Source organism: Lepisosteus platostomus, chromosome 18 (genome assembly GCF_059453375.1).
Source record: "Lepisosteus platostomus isolate fLepPlt1 chromosome 18, fLepPlt1.hap1, whole genome shotgun sequence".
NCBI lineage: Eukaryota > Metazoa > Chordata > Actinopteri > Semionotiformes > Lepisosteidae > Lepisosteus > Lepisosteus platostomus.
In genome coordinates, this window is record NC_142628.1 from 1,145,272 (window position 1) to 1,166,455 (window position 21,184).

A 21,184-nucleotide genomic window follows, 5' to 3' on the forward strand; every position below is an offset into this window, starting at 1 on the left:
GTCCAGTAGATGGGAGTTAATGTGAATAATTCTGCTACATGACGCCGCTGGGGCATCAGGATTGAGCTACGATCACGACTCATCTATATGTTGCACACTTTTATGGGCCAATCCGAAGAGGCCCGTTTGCCTTCTCGGCACCTCAAGGGTGTAGCCGCGCATTTGCACTTTAGCCCAGATCTCAAGCGCCACTCCCCGGCCTCCTATAGGCTCTCCCGGGGGCGCTCCTCCCGGCCCCCGCTGCCAGGACACACCGGGCTCAGCTCATCAGTTTACATACCCCGCTCAATGCAACCGATATTCCAGAAGGTGCTTTCATTTCCCGTAATAAAACAATCGGGAAAACATGTTCCTTCCATCTGGGCGTTTTGTGGGTAATGGATGGATGTGGACAACCGTTAGAAAGTCACCCTTCTGTTGATCTGCGTAACACTCTCGCCGCGAAAGCAAACCAGTGCAGGGAACTTAATGTTCATCTGCAGATATAAACACAATTTAAGCAGCCACAGGGATCTGGGAGATGTAAAATTAAGTTAATGTGAAGGATGAGGAATCGGTATTGAACCAGGAGTAGGATTCTCTTCGGCTTCTTGCTAGCGCTGCAGCCCACAGTTATTGATCTATGCAGACTGCATTCAACACGTAACCACCCAATGAATAGACCCTCCAGATCCCCCCGGTGAAACAGCATTATAATAAAGTCGAAAAACGTATGGATTGGACTGAGTCGTGCTCAGGCAGGGCCACGCTACAGTGTCACGTCACACGCACTGTGCTACAAGGCTCTGGCGCTCAAGTAACTGAGGCCAGAAAGGTACTCCCTCCTATACCGACATACATGATGTCATCATTTCCCCACACACCGCGAGTCTGTGTTGTTTTGTGCGCTCAGTCCTTTGTCAGTAAGATTGAATACTGAGTACATTATGCCCTGCAAAGTAATTCAGTCTTTTTGTATTTCTGTGTAAATGCAAAGAGGTTAAGAGTGCCAACATTTCAAAATCCGAGAGAGTACAGAATTGCATTTTTCAACCAAATGGAAGACATACAAAATTAGTTGTTTTTGTACTCCACATAGGCTATTGTACTTTATCATCCACTCAGGGAGGTGGGGAACTCTGCCCATAACTGAAGAACATAGGATAATCATTACATTGTATCACACCAAAGAATATACAAAACATAAAACGTGCATTAAATGGTAAAAAAATTAGTGCGGCCGACTGGCCCGAGATGGAGCAGCAACTGCACACTCTGCCACCAGAGACCGCCAAAGGGCAGCTCAACCGGTTTAATTAGTGCTGTGCTTGGCAAAATCAGCATGCACTGGGTTAGTGTGGGCTGGGTTTCTGAATTCACTTTTGTGGTTAGTCTTGAAAATGACTGAAATAAAACCTGCTGGATTTCCCTATGATGGTCATTGTGAGGTTTGGGTGAACATCCCTAGCAAAGGGTGAGGTTGGTTATGCAAAGATCAAATTAGAACTAAGCAAAAGTAGGGCATCAACCCTGCATGCCCTGTGAACCACCCAGATAACACTTCTGCTTTTTACAGATTTTTATCTATTTTTAACAGGAACCCCTCGTTACTCTAGAGCAAGCAAGCTGAAAAAGTGTTTTCTCTGCTTGCTACCTCTGAGTGAAAGGAAGGCTTTGTATCTGAGCCTCCAGGAGAAACTGAACTGGTGATGATTTGGAACAATCCATCTGAAAAGTCAGCCCAACAACTGAGAGCACTGAAACCAAGGTGCCAACAGATTCCAGCTTCAGTAAATACTGACAACGCTGATTCAAGCACACGTCAGTAGACACTCTGCAAGTCATTTGGTCCCAGATACCAGCGTCAACACTGCACCATCCACATTTACACTGCTGGCTTCACGGAGCTACGCAGAGCTGCTGGGACTGCCCTATTTGCTGGCCACTGTGGACAGCTGGTCTCTGATCCTTCCCAGACCATCCAGCATCGTCTCCAGCGTCTCCTTGCTGAGCTCCACAGTCACAGTGGAGAGTGAGTCCGACCCACAGAGGCTGGGATCATCCTGGACCTGGAACAGAGACAGATGCTTATTTATTTTATCCAAAATCTGAGCACTGCATTTTTTTAGTTAGGACAAAGGAATGAAAGACTTTCCTCTTACACTCCTGTGGTCTCTTTAGTAAGACAGGACCTTAAAACAATTTTTACTCTGGGGTCAACAAGTTTACTATTTTTTTCCTCCAAACGTTTAACAAGTAAGATTTAATCTAATAGTTGATCAACAGAATAAAACAGCTGGGCAAAAGGAAATTCACCAGTGATCATTTTTCCACTCACTTGTTTATGAAGAAACAGCAGAACTTATAACAGTGTTGTGTTAATAAAATATTCCTTGACCTCCCTATATTACTATTAAACACAGTAAAATACAGTGAAGGCTTAGGGAAACAATGTGAAAATATTCAGGCATGGTATATTGTGGCAAGTTCAAGGCATATAAAGTTGTCACTAAACTGTATAGCCAGTGCAGTCTGGTAGGTGAGGTCTGAGCTCTACGGCCTTGAGTGTGGGCTGTGAGTGGGATTTCCAGGGTCTTGGCTAGAGGGGTAGAGCTCTCGGTGAAACAGCGCCTCCTGTGGCCTCCCAGGCACCTGAAGGACCGCAGTGTTGTGCCACTGTGCCACTTCCCCGGCTGACGCTAGCATGTCTGCGAAGCAGCTCACAGCTCACAGCTGCCGTGCAAAAGTCCTGCAACATTTTCCCTGTCCTACTCATTTCACTAAATGATTTCCCTTCTTTGTGTAGAAACACTTCTATGACAAACTCCTTATGAACATTTAGTCATTTAAGTTTGCCTGTTTATAGGGGGGAACAAATGAGGTAAGTGTCAAGGGATACGTGACATATATCAATATGTCTATAACAATCCTTTATATTGCTCATGTACAGTTTCCCTTGAGACACTGCGATTTAGTTTCAGAAGACCAATCAGTGTGAATTAAAGACTGCTAAATAACAAGCTTGGTTTTTTTCACCTAAATATATCCATATTCATAGCAGTCAAAGATTTATAGTAATAGAAATGGAGACTTTGAATATCATAAATTGTCAGAACTCAAATATTCCAACTACGTTTCCTGACTGTGTGTAAGATGTGTAAGGCTAAGGGAACAATGGTGTTGTTTTAGGGCACTGGGCTTCAAGCCACTGTATGGCACAACAGACAAGACTGCGAAATTCAAGCTACTTCCACAGGTAGCCCCTTTACTGACATTCATCTCATGAGTAACACAATGATGACACCTGGCGTTTTTCTGTTATCTATATTTAGCTACAGGAGTTATGTTGTTTATAAGAGTTTATGGTAGAAAGTTGAAATCTGGAAAAAGTCGTGCACATGCGAACAGCTATATGTAACTTACTGTGTGATAAGTATAGTACTTTTGTCATGAATATGATCCTTTTTACTTGAGTGAATGCGCTCTTGTTAGCACATATAACTAGAACACATTTACCTGCAGGTATTTAGGAAACAATACTTGAGATATACGAGCTGAAGAAAAGCACTGGATTAATGCTGTAAATTGACCCTTCTAAACAATACAAAAATAAGTAGAATACATGATCATCATTCATTATATTCATAGCAGCAGTAATGCTATGGTCAGCTGGGGTTCTAGAAACCCTTTACACTATAGTTTATCTCTGGGGTGGAAATGTTTTACACTAGAGTTTATCTCCTGTTGACATCATATTAAGTCAAATTTGCTTGCATACAGAAAAGTAGCTTGAAATCAAACAGAGGTAAGAAAAACAACTAAAACTGTCAAAATAGAGGAATAAAGGGAATAAAATGAAAAATACAGAGAGAAACCATGGTGGAATTTCAGGATACCTTCATCTGGACCAGGCAGGTGGGAACAGCCATGCGGTTCAGAGTGTCCGAGGCTGTCTTCACATCCACTCTCCAGTCCACGTCCACTAGCCTGGGCAGGGCAACTGCAAGACAACAGACCACTGAGTGACAGACCAAGCCCTCAGCAACAAGACAACCCAGAAATGTATGAGAATAAGAGACTGGAAAAATAACTACTACACTACTACTAAATTGGCTGCAATGAACTGGTCCCATATTGGCCCCAGATAGTGTTGTAATCTTTGATCTTGTCCAGTCCTTTCAGTTGTGTCAATGCCTATCAGCTCATCTAGGGGGTTAACATGATACTCCATGTACTAGTCAGCCATCTCGGTCTCTCGGCTTGCCAACTTCACTTTATCTAATAATAGTTTCAGACAGGGGCCAAAGGCCAGTCATAGTGTAGGCTTAACGAGTGCTTCATTTCTATAATGACAAAACTAGAAGAGCTCTTAATCTTCTTAATACAAATGGTTCCTAATACAACCATTTATTTAAAAATAAAACAAAAAGGTCTTACTTTGATTAGAGAGGGCTTCACTTCTCCATGAAGGGCTGGGGGAGAAAATACATTTTAAGAGAAGCACATGAGTGAATTTCTGATCTCAAAAGATGGCAGAAACTGGAAGGAAGACAGATGCATTTAAAAAACTAACGTCCTGTCCATTCACTTTTTGTCCTTAAAGGTTCAGAAAAAAAGACACCACTGAAAATCTTCAGCATTCATGACACATTGTTATATATTATGATAAAATACATTACTACTGGATCCTTACTTCATCAACAACCTCTTCATCCTTTAAATCTCAAGATTGCTAATCCAAGTTGAGACACACATTTATGGCAAACGTATTTATACTCCATCAACTCAAAGGAACTGAACAAGATTACACAGTTGCAGAATGTTTGTGTCTTGGTGGCCTGTGATGGACTGGCGTCCCATCCAGCAGTTGTGCCCACTGCTTACCGGGACAGGACCCTGCACTGGGTAAAGCGATGGGAAAGTGGATGGAGAGTATAAAGAATTACTGATGACCTAGCTGAGTCCTTCAGCTCCTGCCGTATGACACAGCTGAGTGATGTGAATGAACATTCTATAGGCGCTAGGTGATGCCTGATGTCTGAAGTAAACAACTGCTGTTTTCAACTTCCTACCAGCCAGACATCTCCATCTCCTGAGCCGCCTCAAATATTTAAACTTCGATATCGACTAAATTCTGTTCATATGTATTTATTATTGAAAATCACCTATTTAAAAATATTGAAAAACACTCATTTTAAAATATAGACTGTAGTGACTTGGGGGAAAAAAAAGATTTTGTTTTCACTTTCAGAGTTCCAGAGTCAGCTTCTGAGGCAACTGCAGGTAAATCATTTTAAATTCTATTCCTGAATTATTCTATTTCTTTTAAATTTGTTATTGTATTTTAATTAATTTAAAAACAATGCTGTATCCTTAAAAAGGCAAAAAAAAGTATTAATTACTTTGCTATTTTTCCAATAACAGGTAGGAACATGTTGCTATAGCAACTGCATGTCAAGTATTGGCAGACTCTAATGTTATCAACATTTACATCTTTTATTCCAAAAAATTGATTTTTTGATTCAGCGGCTATAATTTATTCCATGTAGTTTCCACTTGTATCCGCTGGTTGGTGTTTCATTCCTTATGAAGATTCTGTGGAATTAGTCCATGGGGTTAACTTTGTCAATACATCTGGGGACTTGGAATATCTGAATCAGGGCCCTCAAGTATCTTCTTCAAAGTTTAGCATTTCCCATTTCATTACCTAATATCTAGCCTTATTGTTATGACCTTATAGGTGCTATGAAAAATGCTACTGCAAACAAGTTAATAAAATTAAATTTTCAGCAATAACATCATTTCACATGTTATTTTATATTATCATGTCATTGCCTTATAATGGACTTTGGTACAGTGCATATGTGCAGACTTGGCATGTGCTAATGTTTGTGTTTTAAAGAGAACAGTGGGCTCAGTGCGACCGCTGTGTAAGACTTTCGCCCAGGATGAGACGATCCCAGTCTCTGCACCAGCTACGCCCAGTTCAGAGCAGCCGGGCTCCAGGACGAACAGCCAGTCTGGACTCTCTTCTGGAAACAGGAGGCCCTGACCTGCGACCTCTGGATCGCTCTGGGACACAGGAGGATTTGGTCAGGACCTGTTTCCTCAGTAGAACAGACGGAAAAGGTAACAACATGACACTTCTCTCCTGCAAGAGGCACGCGCCCATGTCAAATTGTGGCATAACTATTCCTTCCCAGGGGGATATTCTAACACTTTCCAATGGCTCCATTTCCAGCTAATTCCTTGCCACCTTCCCAGAAGTCCCCATGTGGGGTCTTACCAGAAAACTGTCACAATGGTAGGATGAGCATCCTATACAGAACCAAAGATTATTAACCCTTTACAGTAGCAAAGACCTTGCACCTGGCACTCACTTTGCGGGACATAAATCTTTGTTTCTTGCTTAGTTCTCCAACGTGGAGATGCAGCACAAAAGGATTTCACTGGCATTAAAGAGAATGAATCCCAGGATTCTAAGTAAGTCACCAGAACCTTAACTCTCTGAACATTGACATTTCCACAACACAAAAGAGCTTGGCCTAGATTTTGTACCCCCATACTGTTGCAGCTGATACCCTGTTTTTTTTTTTAAAGAAATGGCTGAACGAGACCCTTGGATCCATTAACTGCTAACTACCAAACTCACAATATGAACTGTATGGCTTCTTCGCCTTTTTAACCAGTCTTACATTCTTATATTTCATTTATTTTCAGTCTGGAATATGTAGTTCTGCAATTTTTTTCTTTTTAAGTCAGGAGCATTCTGGGCTTGAGCAGCACCAAGACTCCACCTGCACAGTCAGGGAAGCCCTCCCCATACTGACTTACGACCTTCACCGGAAAACATGCTTGCTGGTAAGCGGCTTGCTTGCTGGAAAGACGCTCTCATACTCTTAATACCTCGAGCAGAGCTCCAGCATAAGTATCTGAATCTCACAGAGTACAACACTTTGCAGAGCAAAAATCTAACAATCAGGAACAATCAGATGTAAACAGCAAAAGCCACTGTAATTGGAGAATCTGAGCAAAACACTAAAAAAGAGAGCTGGGCTTTCCCAAGTTCTTTTTCTAGAAAGGATCCCCAAGAACCGGGGTGTTGGAGATCCCCAGTCCTTCAGGTTTGGGTTGTGAGCTTTAACTAAGTGCAAAACCTAATTAAATGAAAAGGTCTTGCTGTGGCTCTCCGGGATCACTGGTGCTAACATTTCACTGTTCCTTCCACACAGGAGCGTGACAATGAGGAGCTGAGGAAGAAGAGCAACGTTTCACACGAGAAGGTGCGGATTATCAACAGAGTATTTCAAGGAAGACGGTCGTAACATGTATTCTTTATTATTACATTCACTACTATTTACTAGTTGTGGTGACACAACAGAACTGACACTGAAAGGAGAAAGCACAATGTTACACCTTTGACAGTCAGAATTCAAGGTATTAGCTCTTATACTCAAAATAAACACATCAAAATGTCTCCTACAACACTTTCAGTGTAGCTCACAATCCCATCATGTTTCTGAAGATGACATCGTTCGGAGAACCCAAAACATACATTTCTTAGAATGGCTGTTTGAATTAAAAACTAAGCGTTGCCATTTGATTTCTGATTAATCCAAGCATATTATCACAAGCTCAACCAACAAAGGCCTAAACTCTCAAACTTTTTTTTGTCAGCTTCTCCTAGAAGATCAGGGGACGCGAGTTGTGAAAGCCTGGATTAAGAAGAACGAAAACAATCTGGCAAAACTGGAGGTACATCTTGGACTGAAGGTGAAGGGGTTTTGCAAGCAGACTAGAGAGCTGTTTAAACCAAAAGTGAAAAAAGGAAGTCTGGCTTCAAAGAACAGACAGCATTTTGTATAGTTTCTGAACTTGCAAGTTTGGTCATATACGACTTAGATCTGGCATTCTTAATGTGGTTTATCATTTTAATGTTCTCAGGACATACTCCGTCAGACGGAAAATGAATTGGATTACGGTACAGAGATCCTTGTCAAGGTACAGATTCCTGGTTACACAGGAGTGTTTGCAGCACGTGCATTAGAACTCATTGTGGTTTCATCTGCTGTACTCATCCCTTCTCTCGCAGGCCACGGTCGACATAGAGACCATACAGGCCGTGGAAAAGAACATTTTACAGAACAGAGAGGTAGGTGAAAATGGCCAACAAAAAAACATTCTGAATACCCCACTACATTATCCTGCGGCACAAGAGCCTGTACAAGAATAGTGAATCCAGTGCACCACTAAAAATATGCAGTTTACATTTGAGTCACTTTGTTTTGAGGATAAGGCTACAAATATGCCAAACATGCCCATCACTGTTGGCTGTGATCCAACGTGCAGGAAACGATTTCTGTATATTTACTATATATTTTTATTGCACACTCATTTAGCAGCTCTGGCATTATTACAATCTTAAGAGAGCTGATCTCCTTCTCCCGTGACTGAGTGCTCTCTGCCCAGAGCAGCACCACACTCCCACAGTCACTGTGTCCCCTGGGCCTGCTGCCCTCCTGCTGTGTTCCAGAAGCTGCAGGAGGCGCTGGCGAGCCTGGTACCCAGGCAGCTGTGTCCAGAAGAGATGGGAGAAGCCAAGGCTCAGCAATTCATCAGGCAATATGAAGAAGCATATGGGAGCCGTAGAGAGCTAGATGAGGAAGATGAGGAGGAAGAGGCGGCTGTGGCAGAAGACAAGGAGCACGAGAGCCACAGGAAGGAAGAGGAGGACATGGAGGAAAAGAAACAAGAAGGAAAGGGAGAGGGAAAGGAGGAAAACAAAGATGTGTTGGGTGTAGAGGAGGAGGGGGAAAAAGAAGGTGAAAAAGAGGAGGAGAAGAAGAAGGGGGAGGAAGAGGAGGAGAAGGGAGAGGAAGAAGACACGGGTGAGGAAGAGGAGGAGAACGGAGAGGACAAGGGGGAGAAGGGAGAGGAGGAAGAAGACACAGATGAGGAAGAGGGAGAGAAGCAGGGTGAGATGATGGCCACAGATGTGACAGAGGTAAGGGAAGAAGAAAGAGGAGAAGAGGAGGACCAGAATGGGTAAATTATTTAAGAGTGAACTGAAGTACAGTGCACCCCAGTCCCTGAACTAGCACACGGTGCACCCCAGTGACCACTGAGGACTTAATAATGAAAGAAAAGCTATAATAGCAGAATTCATGCCCTTCATTAAGATATCTATTTACTGCCTCAATGCATACCTTGAGTGAAAGAGAAATGAGTTAACTAAATTACTGAAAGGAATTTTTAATTAGACTACTGACCTCATACGAGTGAGCTATCGAAGTCTTAAACTGCATGTCCAAAACCCATTCATACAAAACACATACAGAACTGTACCGTAAGTTCTGTATACTGTACCAGCTGCGTGGACAAATTACATTTTGGTTCTCGTCTTATGCAACAGGTCCTACAATGTGTTTCGGAATAAATACATGACTGTAATACGTGTTGTATCTGAAACCCTGAGCCCGTCAGTCAACATGAGCCATGCGTATCACGGCTGCCACCTAGTCGCTGACTGGGTCCTAGTGAAATGGCACTCAAAACATTAGTGTTCATTTCTACAACAGATCTCAGCGGCAGATATGTTTTACTCATGTAAAGTTATGAACTTTTGATTCAAGTATATGTATATCTATATATCATATTCAAAATAAAAAACAGACTATTACTTTAAGTGTTAAGATACTGTAATGCAGAAATCCTGAATGCACCAAACTGAATACACCACCACCTCCATTTCGAAACATTAGTTTGAGTAAGAAATCACTTTAAGCCCTAATGTCATTGGCATTATTGGCACATTTTGTAAATCATGAGTTAGGGCTGGGAAATTGAGTCATACTTCCTGTTATTTTTTAAATAAAAATAATACTTGTGGACAAAAGTCCCAGACAAATAAACAAGTAATTAATTTCCTCAAGTGATGCGAACATTTTTAAAATTTACTTCTCTGAATTCTCGAGATTATATTTCTCCTTCATCCAAGGACCTGCAAGTGCTTCTCCTTCATATGCAGAGGAATCCTACTCCATTGGGCCCCTGAACAAGGCCCTTAACCCCAGCAGCTCCAGGGGCGCTGTAAAAATGTCTGACCCTGCGCTCTGACTCCAGGCTTCTCTCCCTGTCTGTGTGTCTCATGGAGATCAGGTTGGGGTCTGCGAGAAGACAAATTCCTAATGCAAGAAATTGTATAGGGCCGATAAAGTGATCTTATCTGATCAATCTGAACACCTGAGGTCCAGGGTTCTCCCTGTTCTATGGCATCAAGATTGTCAGTTTTGGTCCACCGTACTATAAGGCAGTGGTGAACAAGTCCATCTCTCACCTCCCAGTGACCGCGACACTTACAGACGCCTGGGCCCTTGCAGGCAGACGAGGACGCGCCTGTCCTCCAACTGGACCCGGTACGGGCCCCAGGGGCCCGCCATGTGTCCAAAGCCGGGTCACTGAAAGGTTGACGTGCTGGAAGGTACCGCCCGCACTCCCTGGTTCTGCAGGGTGTGCGATCACAGGGTCTCTCGCTGCCTATTCTAGTGCTGGCTATTCCAAACCAGGTGGGTGTGGAAAAGAGCCAAACTGGTGGTCCTGAGCTAAATTTCAAAGTCTATTTCAAGTACGGCACTAAGAGCTCGTAAGAAATAAGAAACTAAAAAAGCATCAGCTGGGCAGATGTCCCGCAGGCTTGTACAATGAAACCCGTTCTCATGCTCAAACACTCGAGTAATCAGGTCACAGTATGTAACCAAAATATATTCTGTAAGTTGTCACATGAACTTCCAGCAAGTATAGCAATAATGTTTTCCATACAAGTTAGCTGATGGAAATTCATGCATAAGCTGTTTGAGCTGCTTAATTCCCACCCTCTATGAAGGTTATGTCTTATACTTCCCTTTAATTCTACAGGTCTGCTTCTATTGTTGAAAATGCAACACCCCACTGGGAGATCTCAGAAGAAATGTTGCAAAATACATAACTACTTGTGCATTGCATAAGCACTTCTTTTTTCGGTGGCAGGAAACCAGAAACTCAAACTAATTTAATAAGTCACATTAGATAACTACTGTTATTCAACCACACCATTAAAGATTATTTTACATGCAAAACAAAAAGCAAGTAAGACGTTACTAAAACTAACATTTTACATGTCCTTTATGTATGTTTTTGTGCTAGAACCTTATATATTACTTTGTTGTACTGACAAAAACTTTCAAGGTCATTTTTATGTTCTTACAGACTTCTTCTGTATCTTATTGTAGCTCTGTTATTACATTACAATCGCTTTACAGCAGTACTGTACCCAAGTACTCCACACTAAAGCAATCATAGCTGTAACTTTGATTAATGGTTGTCTGTGAAGTATTGCATAATAATTTGATTTACAAATTACATAAGAAAGCCTGGACCATTACTAAACCCTTAATTTGCCTTCAATAATCTATAAATAACTTAAAACCATCCTGTGCTTGTTTTTGAGACATTCAAACACAACAGCAGAAAACTGCTACATTATCAAATTACTTAATAACATGATTTGTTTTAAAGCCCAAACTATTTTAAAGGTAATTTATATTTTGTAGCACCTATATCAACATAATGGGATTCAGACATTACTTAATAAAAGTCCCTATTTGCCGAGTGGTGTTCTTCTCATAACACACGCAACTTCCCAATGGATAATGCATTTCTACAAGTCTTTCTGAGCCCTATATAATGGCTTTAACATACTAAATTTAAAAAACATTCTGATGAAAAACAAAGCATTAAATTCCTAAAATCTGCACTACATTTAGGTAATGAGATTACACTCTGCTGTGTCCCAAAAAGTACTACACAAACATCAAGGACAAAATCGGGGTGCTGCAAAGTCCACAGTGGTAGTAATTCCATCAGACTCAAGTAGTAACTACTAATTCACAAATGAGCTTTATAATAGATTTGTTTGATCACCAAAGATCTATCACTTTCAAGCTCTACTGCAGAAACTACTATGAAGATCCATTTATACATTTTTTAACCACTTCATCCAATCCAGGGTCACGGAGAAGTAAGAGTCAGTGTCTGATAACCAACGGGCGCAATGTGGGATACACACAAGAGGTGATGCCAGTCCATCACAGGGCGCACACACACGCACACACACACACACCAGGGTCAATTTTCCCAGAAGCCAGTGAACCTACCAGCATGTCTTTGGACAGCAGGAGGAAACCAAAGCACTTTGAGGAAACCCACGGAAAACATACAAACTCCACAAGACAGCACCCCAGGTCTGGAACTGAAACCAGGGCCCCTGCGCTATGAGGCAATTTTAAAATGCACAATGTTATCAAATTGATTAATTATCTCAGCTAGCTAGCCGTCCTGTGCCACAGAAGAAAGAAACTCATGCTTGTTCACAGACTGCGTGTGAGGGGGCTTCGGTACCTTTGCTCCAGAAGGATCTTGGTGAGCAGATTTTTGAGGCTGGGGTGGAAACCGTCGGGGAAAACCCCAAGGATCTGCTCCGGAGACGCCAGGCCATGGAGCACCACATGGCGCGAGAGGGTGTGTAAGGCCCTGAGCAGCTGCAAGAGAGAACGAGGGGCAGACCGAGTCAAAACAAAAGTGGTTGCTTGGGTCCACTGTGGTGGAAGAACAGAGCACAGCTGCTGACAAGCTCTTAATAACGAGCATATCCACCTTAGGTGTCCGATTTCATTTCAGTGTTTCTCTGGTAGAAATGCAGACATGGGACACCACGTCATTTTGAGGCAACCTGTCTTTGGGAGCAGCCAGTGGAAACCCTTGTGAAAACATGCCAACCCCACACAGACAGGGAGAGGCAGCAATGCCAACATCCAGGCCACCCATCGGCAGAAGTAATGACGATAAAAGGGTAGAAGGGTAGGGGCTCCGACTCTTTAAAAGCTTACGTTTTTTAGAGTATAAATAAAAACATGACATGGATTAGTAGCCCTGAAGGTCTGGCTCAAAGTATATGACCACTACGGCAGCAGACGAGTTGAAACACACAACCCCCAGACTTGTTTCCTGGTCCTGCCCTCCTATGTCACACGACTGTCCAGGGAGGAGCGGGTCTCTGGACAGTCCTGCCTCACCTGCTGGGACTCCTCCCCCGTGACGGACAGGCTGCTGGCCGCAGTCTCCATCAGGCTCCTGGACTCGGCCGCTCCCGGCGGGAAGCACCGCTGGACCAGCTGCCTCACCGCGTCTTTAGAGGAAGCCTTCCGCCCAGCAGACAGGGTGCAGGAGAGAAGAGCAGGCAGGGTCAGACACCTCCGAGTTCAGCTACTTCAGTTCAAGTCCTGAAACTCAGGGGCTCTGACAGCACAGAACACAGCTCCTCCGAGATCTGAGCTCAAGTGTAAGCCTTACCGTAAGTAAATGCTCCTTTTTCCAATTTTCCTTAAGCCTATGTCCTTATGTATCAGGTTTTTAAATTGAATATTCATCCTTCATCTGTAAATTATCAATTGCATATAAAAGAATAAGCCTTGAATTCAAACTGACATACAACCGTCAGCCGGAAAGCAGACTTCACTCTGGTGATTTGCCGCTGGGTCAAACAATCTCCAAACATTTGTTTTATTTTTAATTTTTGACCCCCATTCACCTAATTTGCTCACAAAGAAACAGTAAACGTGCATTTTGATATAGTAGATTTTTCTCCACTGACAAAACTAGAGTTCTACTGTTTATTGAACAGATAGGTTGCTTTGCTTTGCTGTGAACAAAATATCTGGAATACATACATTTTAAAATCGTTCCAACATTTCACCCTTTTCTAAACAAACCAATCACATGGTTTACTCATAATGTAATCATTAGTATTATTCATTTCAAACAATTTCCTTTAACACAGCGCATCACCATTAATTCTTAAACTGCACTATTTAGCTAATCCCACTGGTTACAACCGAGGGTAACAAAAAAACTGCTGTTCTGTAACTCAAACCAGTTTTAGATTTAGAATTAGTTTAGAAGATTAGATTAGAAGAGGCCAAATGTATAAAAGTGGGCAAACCAGGAGTACACAGAGGCAAGAAATCAGCAAACTAAATAGGCTCCCCTACACAGGTGTTTCCAACTCCGAATGACCTTTTCATATACTTTACGACTGCTAGACGTAATTCTAAGAGGAAGACCCTGCTGGAATGAAACAAGTTGCCTTTTTAACGAGGGTTAATTTCGAGGGTTGTGGCAGTATTCTAGGTAGGTGAACGTGTATTAAACTTTCTTCATTTCTCCACTCTTTTGACTAGACAGGAAATTTGGAGTGCAATCCGTCGCCTAAAGATGCACCTTGCACACAGTCGTACACAAAATCACCTAACAGTTTGATTAAACTCTTTTTAAGTCTTTTTTTAAACCAAAAATATAAATATTATGTATCAAATACAAACACCATAAACTCTTGACAACACGGAGATCCACAGACGTTAGTATCACCTTGATAACATGTGCTTATTTCTACTTCAAGATAATTACAACATGAATAAAAACTAATTTGATCACCTACAAAGTAACGTGAAAATATTTGTTTTAAGTTACCTTAAGGAGAAGCTGTAGCGACTTAAAATGCTGTTCTGTTAAGGCTGCCATCTCTAACCATGTGACCACTACCCCTAGCTCACGTGAAAGGGGACATGTGACCCCTCCTCCGGGGGCCTCTGGGAATTGTATTGTTTTAGAAATCTGTTTGGTCGCGTGTCGAATGAAGGAATTGTTGAGATATTTATACTCTGTACTTTTTATGCGTTGAGATACAACGTTTACCACATAAATCATGAAGAAAATAAATGAGTTTTGGAAGTTGAATCCTCCCCAGTTTGCTTGTTTTCAGTTTTGATTTCAGTGATGATTTAGGAAAAGCTTAATGTCTGTTTCCTCCACACAATGTTGCAATCTTGGCCCACAAGACACTCACTGGTTTCTTACTCACAAATGTTTTAAAAAGTCAATCCTATTTTGCTTTTCAGGAAAATACTGAGTTAGTGCTATTCAGCTTGTGGCCTTTCCCATCTGCTCCATTGCAGAATTGATACAAATATTTCTTGATATTAGTTAAATATTTGAGGATCTGGTTACAGCAAAACTGCATAATTGAATGGACTTGCTACAGTATGTGTGCCATTTCACAGTTATCTCTTTAAACACCACGATGAGTTTTTACATGTGTTATATTTCTCTGTCTACATTAAAAGGTCCTTTGGCTGACTGCCTTCCAAATTCCTGTGAACCAGGAAACCTAATTTTAGATGCAGGTTTCCTTTTGGGAAATGCTGGGATACAGGCAAAAGATTCCTGAACGCTTCATTGTTCCTAGCTTGACTGGACACATTTTTTCAGGTTTCTAAGGCTGTATCATGTTAAGGTGGGGAGCTGCATCAGCATGCGTAGGCTGCAAAGGAATAAGTAATAGGTTTATTCCATGCTGAAAAAAAGAAGAAAGAAAACACAAAGTTTCGGCCATGGAGTATTTCAGCATGGAATAAACCTATTACTTGTTCCTGTATCATGTTAATGTAAATCTACTGTGCTACCTTGTGAGCAACTCTGTTTATTTGTGGCCTGAAGGGCTCTGTGACAGAAAATCAGATGTAGGTCTCCTTATATCTCTTTGGAGGTCCGTAAAGAAAATACCTTGGTCAGTTATTTACAGCACAGAAAGGAATGACTGATTAGAGAAGGTCTTTTGGCACATCTTCTCCCTGTAGAGTCTACAATCCTATTAGTCTATGTTGGACCCCAGGTGAATAGAATAGTAGGAGATTGTTGTAATTTTCCATGAAAGACACTTAGCCTGGCAAAAGTGTGCAAAACCACAAGATATTTAGGACTTTTATTGACAAATTCCTGCACCTGGATGATGCAACCACAAATGGAAATTTTTTATGTCATCTGTCATGTGAAGCAAAATTTCAATTTGATTACAACCTTTGGATAGCAAACGATCAATAATCAAGACAATGGTTTTATGAATAGATAAATGTATTCTACTGGTTGATCTTGCGGTAACAACTTTTATACATTTCTTGCTTGTAATGTATAGTTTGGATATTTAAAAAACATCATCCTAAGTTTTTAAGCTGTCTCCTTCTTAAGATGCCTTGTTGTTCCCAATCATCTCCAAAAACGGTTCTTAGTTTATGTAATTATTTTCTGTGATTACAGAAGTGCAGCATTTTGTATTCTACAAGTCTATTATTAAGTATTTATTGCAAATAACTGTGTCTAGAAGATTCTTTTATAAATAAAAAGTATTAAAATTATTTGTACTACATCCTTTAAATTGAATTTACAAGGACTGACCAAGCGAAATCTGTTCTTTGAAATGCATTAGCTACTGGTACTGTACAGTATTTAGCTAAAATTGGTAAACAAACTGTATATAAAATAATGGAATGGAATCCTGATCACCCTTGTTTAAGGTAATTGCAAAAAAAACGTATAAACGCCTTTAGTTCCTCGTTTATCCACCACGAAGTTAAACTGCCCAATTAAGCTAATTTTGTTATGAGGTAATTTTCCAAATCGCAGTACATTAACATTCCCAGGGATGGAAAACACGATGTAGTTTTACTTGCAGAAAACATCACATTTTAATTAGGCTACCTGCAGAAAAAAAAAATTGATGATGTTCGTTTCTGCGATCCTAAATCTTCTCAGGAGAGCTTAGGAAAGCCTGCGGTGATATGTGGTATTATTACCACAGAGGTGCAGTGTTTTTCAAATCCTCCAGGGGGCGTTTATTTGCTGGCAGCAGGGAAACAGGCATCTGTGCCCGAGTGGCAGACAGTTCTTTCCTGGAGGCAGTCCTGTGTCCGGTTTGTGTAAAAAGCTGGCGTTAATACACGTTTGTCTTTAGGATGCATGTTCTTCACGAACCAGTCCATTAAACAAAATTACTTTCCGCTATATTTCATCATGATTGGAATCACCGGGACGCAGGAAAACATTTATATGCCATGCCCTGTAGACTTGCTAGGTAATTTACACAGTAGTTCGACGCTGCGATGTGATTGACGTACATAACAGGGCTGCCCACGAAAGCAATTTCAAATGTCACTCCTGGCACCGCAAATTACAGTAAGCCGGGGGAAGTACGGTATCTCCCGGCGCTAGTGTTACCTACACATTTAGCGAAAACCCCATGGCACTCACAAAGACTAACCATCAGGTACTGAAACACGTCCACACTGCCTTTCAAAAACAGGAAATTCATTCTCAAAAGCACGGTGCCAAGTAAAGCAAAAACATTGCGGGAAATTATATGGGGTTTTGCTTTATATATACATACAGTATATTTGCGTTGTCGGTGCCAAAGCGGCGCGTTGGGCCTCAGCATCCACAGCGCCTGACATCGGTCCACTACCTTTGCCACCTCTGGAGCCCAAATACTGCCCAATGCACGACCCCGCACCTTATTATTATCATTATTACCGTCATAATCATGGGACACCTGTTAACCGCAGGGCAGACACGCACTCACACTGGGGCCAGTTTCCACACGGCCAATTAACCTGCCAGCACATCTTCGGACTGTGGGAGGAAACCGGAGCTCTCCGGGGACACCCACACGCACGCCTGGGGGAACACAGACTGCACACAGACAGCGAGCCCGTTTCTGAAAGCTGCAGCAGACACGGGTGACTGACTGGTAGAAGGCGTCGGCCACCGTGAAATCTAAAATATGGGATCTCCCCGTCACTGCCTGTAGTTTTCTTCTGTCTCTCTTTTGTTTCTGAGAAAATCAGATCTGCCCGAGAAGGCGATTCCCTGAGCGCCTCTCTCCTGCCTGATTTGCCCTTTAGGCCCAATATGCCATGTTTACATCGCCTAGACAAGCATTTAAACGCCGTTTTCAAAAGTTCCCCTTCAATTTTCCTAGTCTGTATAAAAGCGCAGTGCATTGCACGGTAAATTGCATCGCGCTGCAACATTAAAGCAGGTTAAGGTGTTGTTAGAAAACGTACATAAGTGATTAAAAGCCACCATGTTAAATTGCGGTAAGCCTGATGTACACACTCTAGCGAAGCATGACAAGTCGGACAATAAGTACAAAATTGCTCTGCAGTTACAATGACTGACTTTCCTTTGGGTAGTGACGGTATTTCTGATGGCCTCAAGTGTACCCGCTCTGAATCCCAAGTAACATCATACAAAGGGCGTATGTCTTTAGCAAAATAATTTGTCTTTACGTTTTCTTCACCACCGTAATTCAGCACTGTTGCCCTGTTGTCTCCAGAGTGTATTACTGGAAAAGTGTTATAAAGTCACCACCCAGGAATGCAGGAATGTGGGATCACCTGGGCCAGGCCCTACCGCATCTCACCCTCTCCTGCGCGGCTTTCTGCACTACCTGAAGAATCCACTTTCCAGTTTTTTTAAAGATAAGAATAGACACACTTAAACAAACAAGCAAACAAACAAAAAAAAGAAATCCCACGCACGAAATCACTGGTCTCTGAACCCACAAAGTCCACTTTGCGCAAATCCACTTTAAAGAACTGTTTCTGTTTAACATAAAATGGATGAATGGAAACAAGGAAACTTCGTCATACTGTAGATGATGATGGTTATTATTATTATTCCTGTTGTTGATGGAAAACCTTTTCGGGATTTAGTGAGAGGTCACCAGGCTCTATTGTACTGTAGCTAGGTTTAGCCCCTTGTAACCACTGTACATGACACGCTACAGTATATACACGCTACAGTATATACTGTAACTCTGCTGTTTTTTAAGAAAAGGAACCCTACTTCCTCTTATCGCGTGTAGTCATTTACCGTTAAATTGCCTTAATTCATTTTATTTTTTATTTTTAGTGACATATAGGGAAGGGGAGGGGCACCGACTGAGAATCTGTCTTATCTTGAAGCCTAGTGCAGTGATAAAACCTCAGAAAATATTAACCAAGCTTCGGCCTCTCTCGCTGTTCTCACAGTCCTAATTAAAGGTTAGCTTTCCTGCGGAATGCGCGATCTGCATTTTTTTTTGTTTTGCCTAAGACATGCCTAAGCTTTGTCCTGGCAGATGGTTTTCTTTTGTTTAATTTTATGCAGAGTCTCATTTCAGTGCACTATCTCATGGGATGCTCGGCGATTAACTAAACAGTTTCCTTAGAAACTGCCGTTATCACGTCTCTGTGGCATTTCTTGCGAGAAATGCGAAAATCTACTTGTCCAGAAATAGGAGTTTCTAAACAAGGCAGCGTAAACAGACATTGATAAAATGTTGCACGTTTCTGGCAAAGTAGTGATCGCAAACTGACCTCGCAGCAGAGGCGAATAATGTCGTGATTTACACAAAAAAATCAAGGAGATGATCCAGACATCCATTTCTTTTAATTCAGGGTGCAAGGCAGGGTACACCCTGGACAGGACGCCAGTCCACCATAAGCACGTGGACACAGCATTTTCCAGAAGTCAATCAGCCTACAAGTATATCTGTGAAGCACCTGGAGAGAACCCAGGCGAACCCGGGGAGAACATGCAGACTCCACGCAGACGGCACCCCAGGGCCCCAGCGCTGCGAGGCGCCACCACGTCGCCCTTCAAGGAGGAGACATGGAATTCAACTTTCCACTGGCGAGAATTCACATGATAAAATCGGCCAAATGAGTTTTCCTGTGACATGCTAGCTGCGAACAAATCTAAAGATTGACGACTAAAATGACCAATCATAATGCACTCAACTACGAAGGCTAACACAAAGTGACAGTCAGAATTATTAGCCGTATTTAAGAAAATCCTAAAAGGTGGACATGAATTAAGGACGACATTCTCTGTTGCACGCTGTTTAGCAGCCTAACGCTGAGAACTGGAACCAAATTACGAAATGAGAGGCCGTTCCCAAATATTACGAGTACGTGTGCTGGAACTGCTTTTCGTTGCTCAAGAGAAAGAGCATGTGACGTTGCGCGAACTTCCAACGCCGATGCCTGGAACATCATTTTCTTCCTATAAATAGTCAGGTCTGCAAGACCTTGTGCCAGACATACAGCGCACTTTTCAAAGCTCTGAGTTCTCACTGCCGGTAAAGACTAATTCTAGCACGACTGTGAACACTCACAACGTCATGTTGAATGTCGCAGTACTCAACTTGTAAGTGATAATGAAAAGTGAGTGAGTTTTAAAAATGAAAACACTGCAATGTTTGGGCTTAGCTCTCCTCCAAAATTCCTGACTTGAGGTCAGAGCAACTTTCCCAACTTGAAACAATTCTTCTTTATTGACGTGTAACCTGTGCACCAGTATTCATGTTAAAAAATATAACCTTTCAAAATATGTTTTGACAGTGTTCAAACAACTAAGGACGATTTAAATACTTACTTCCCAGAAGCAACATGCCTTCTTGTTTAAAATTACTGCAATTCAAAACATAACATTTTGCAAACCGCATCACTTCCACAAATAAATGCCCAGTGAAACATTACCATAAGAGATGTTCTATTCAATCAGCAATTCTGCAACAAAGTCCTTAGACAACGATCGATTCAAAAACTGCAATAAAGCCATTAACGCTGCTGCACAATCTTCCGACACTGATCAGAAAGAAGATCACAGTGCTTACACATCTCTGACATGTCTGATTTGGTATTAGTGTTATCAGAACAGAAATTACTATCCGGGTGCCAGGTGTAGTTTTTACAAGATCTTTAGAAAACTCATATTGTGCTTATTCATCTGTTTTAGATACCACACGTTTATTAAATTTCCAGCAACTGAAGTGCTTGAACAAATTAAGTTTGCTCAAAGATTTTCTTGGGAGTCGTTATTGAATCATATCTCCTTAAAGGTCTCGGTAAACATGCTGTTGGATATTGGCTATTCTGCAAGCTTGCATCAGTCTTCACAAACATTACATAAACTGAAAAAAGCACTGTTGAGCTGAATACTAAAGTCTTGTCTCATCAAGAGGATAATATATAACAGAATGGATCTGGCTGAATTGCAGCAAGACGTACAGACTAACTGGGTATGGGGTAGGACTCCCTGCTCAGTGCTAACTCGTTTGGGCAACTCAGTCCCATCATTAGCAGAACACGTTTTGAGGGGGCAGGGACAGGACAGCTGCCACTGTAGGAGGGATTTTCTTGAGAAACTCGCGCAATCATTCATATCGTCACAAGTGATTCATTCAGATCATTGATGTCCGTGCAAGCTTCTCAGATCTGGTGAGCAAGGGGAGATG

General features: G+C 41.9%; 2 protein-coding genes across 6 annotated transcripts; one reads left to right on the forward strand and one right to left on the reverse strand.

The window, feature by feature from the left end:
* Nucleotides 1-938: 938 nt before the first annotated feature.
* On the reverse strand, nt 939-14,650 carry commd9 (COMM domain containing 9). The gene is made up of 6 exons (XM_088611806.1): nt 14,542-14,650; nt 13,089-13,214; nt 12,415-12,554; nt 4,417-4,451; nt 3,876-3,979; nt 939-2,048 (listed from the first exon to the last, which is right to left on the reverse strand). Exons 1-6 carry the CDS (start codon nt 14,590-14,592, stop codon nt 1,911-1,913), a joined length of 594 nt encoding a protein of 197 aa, XP_088467932.1. The 5' UTR covers nt 14,593-14,650; the 3' UTR covers nt 939-1,910.
* On the forward strand, nt 5,160-9,153 carry LOC148645422 (uncharacterized). Of its 5 annotated transcripts, none has more exons than XM_088611800.1 (10): nt 5,160-5,262; nt 5,882-6,108; nt 6,221-6,283; nt 6,393-6,462; nt 6,738-6,840; nt 7,212-7,262; nt 7,657-7,752; nt 7,924-7,980; nt 8,072-8,131; nt 8,513-9,153. In XM_088611800.1, exons 2-10 carry the CDS (start codon nt 5,928-5,930, stop codon nt 9,026-9,028), a joined length of 1,197 nt encoding a protein of 398 aa, XP_088467926.1. In that variant the 5' UTR covers nt 5,160-5,262; nt 5,882-5,927; the 3' UTR covers nt 9,029-9,153. The 5 variants fall into 5 exon arrangements, with proteins under 5 accessions (XP_088467926.1, XP_088467927.1, XP_088467928.1 ...); XM_088611801.1 differs by having other exon boundaries at nt 7,657-7,734; XM_088611802.1 differs by lacking the exon at nt 7,924-7,980.
* Nucleotides 14,651-21,184: the final 6,534 nt, after the last annotated feature.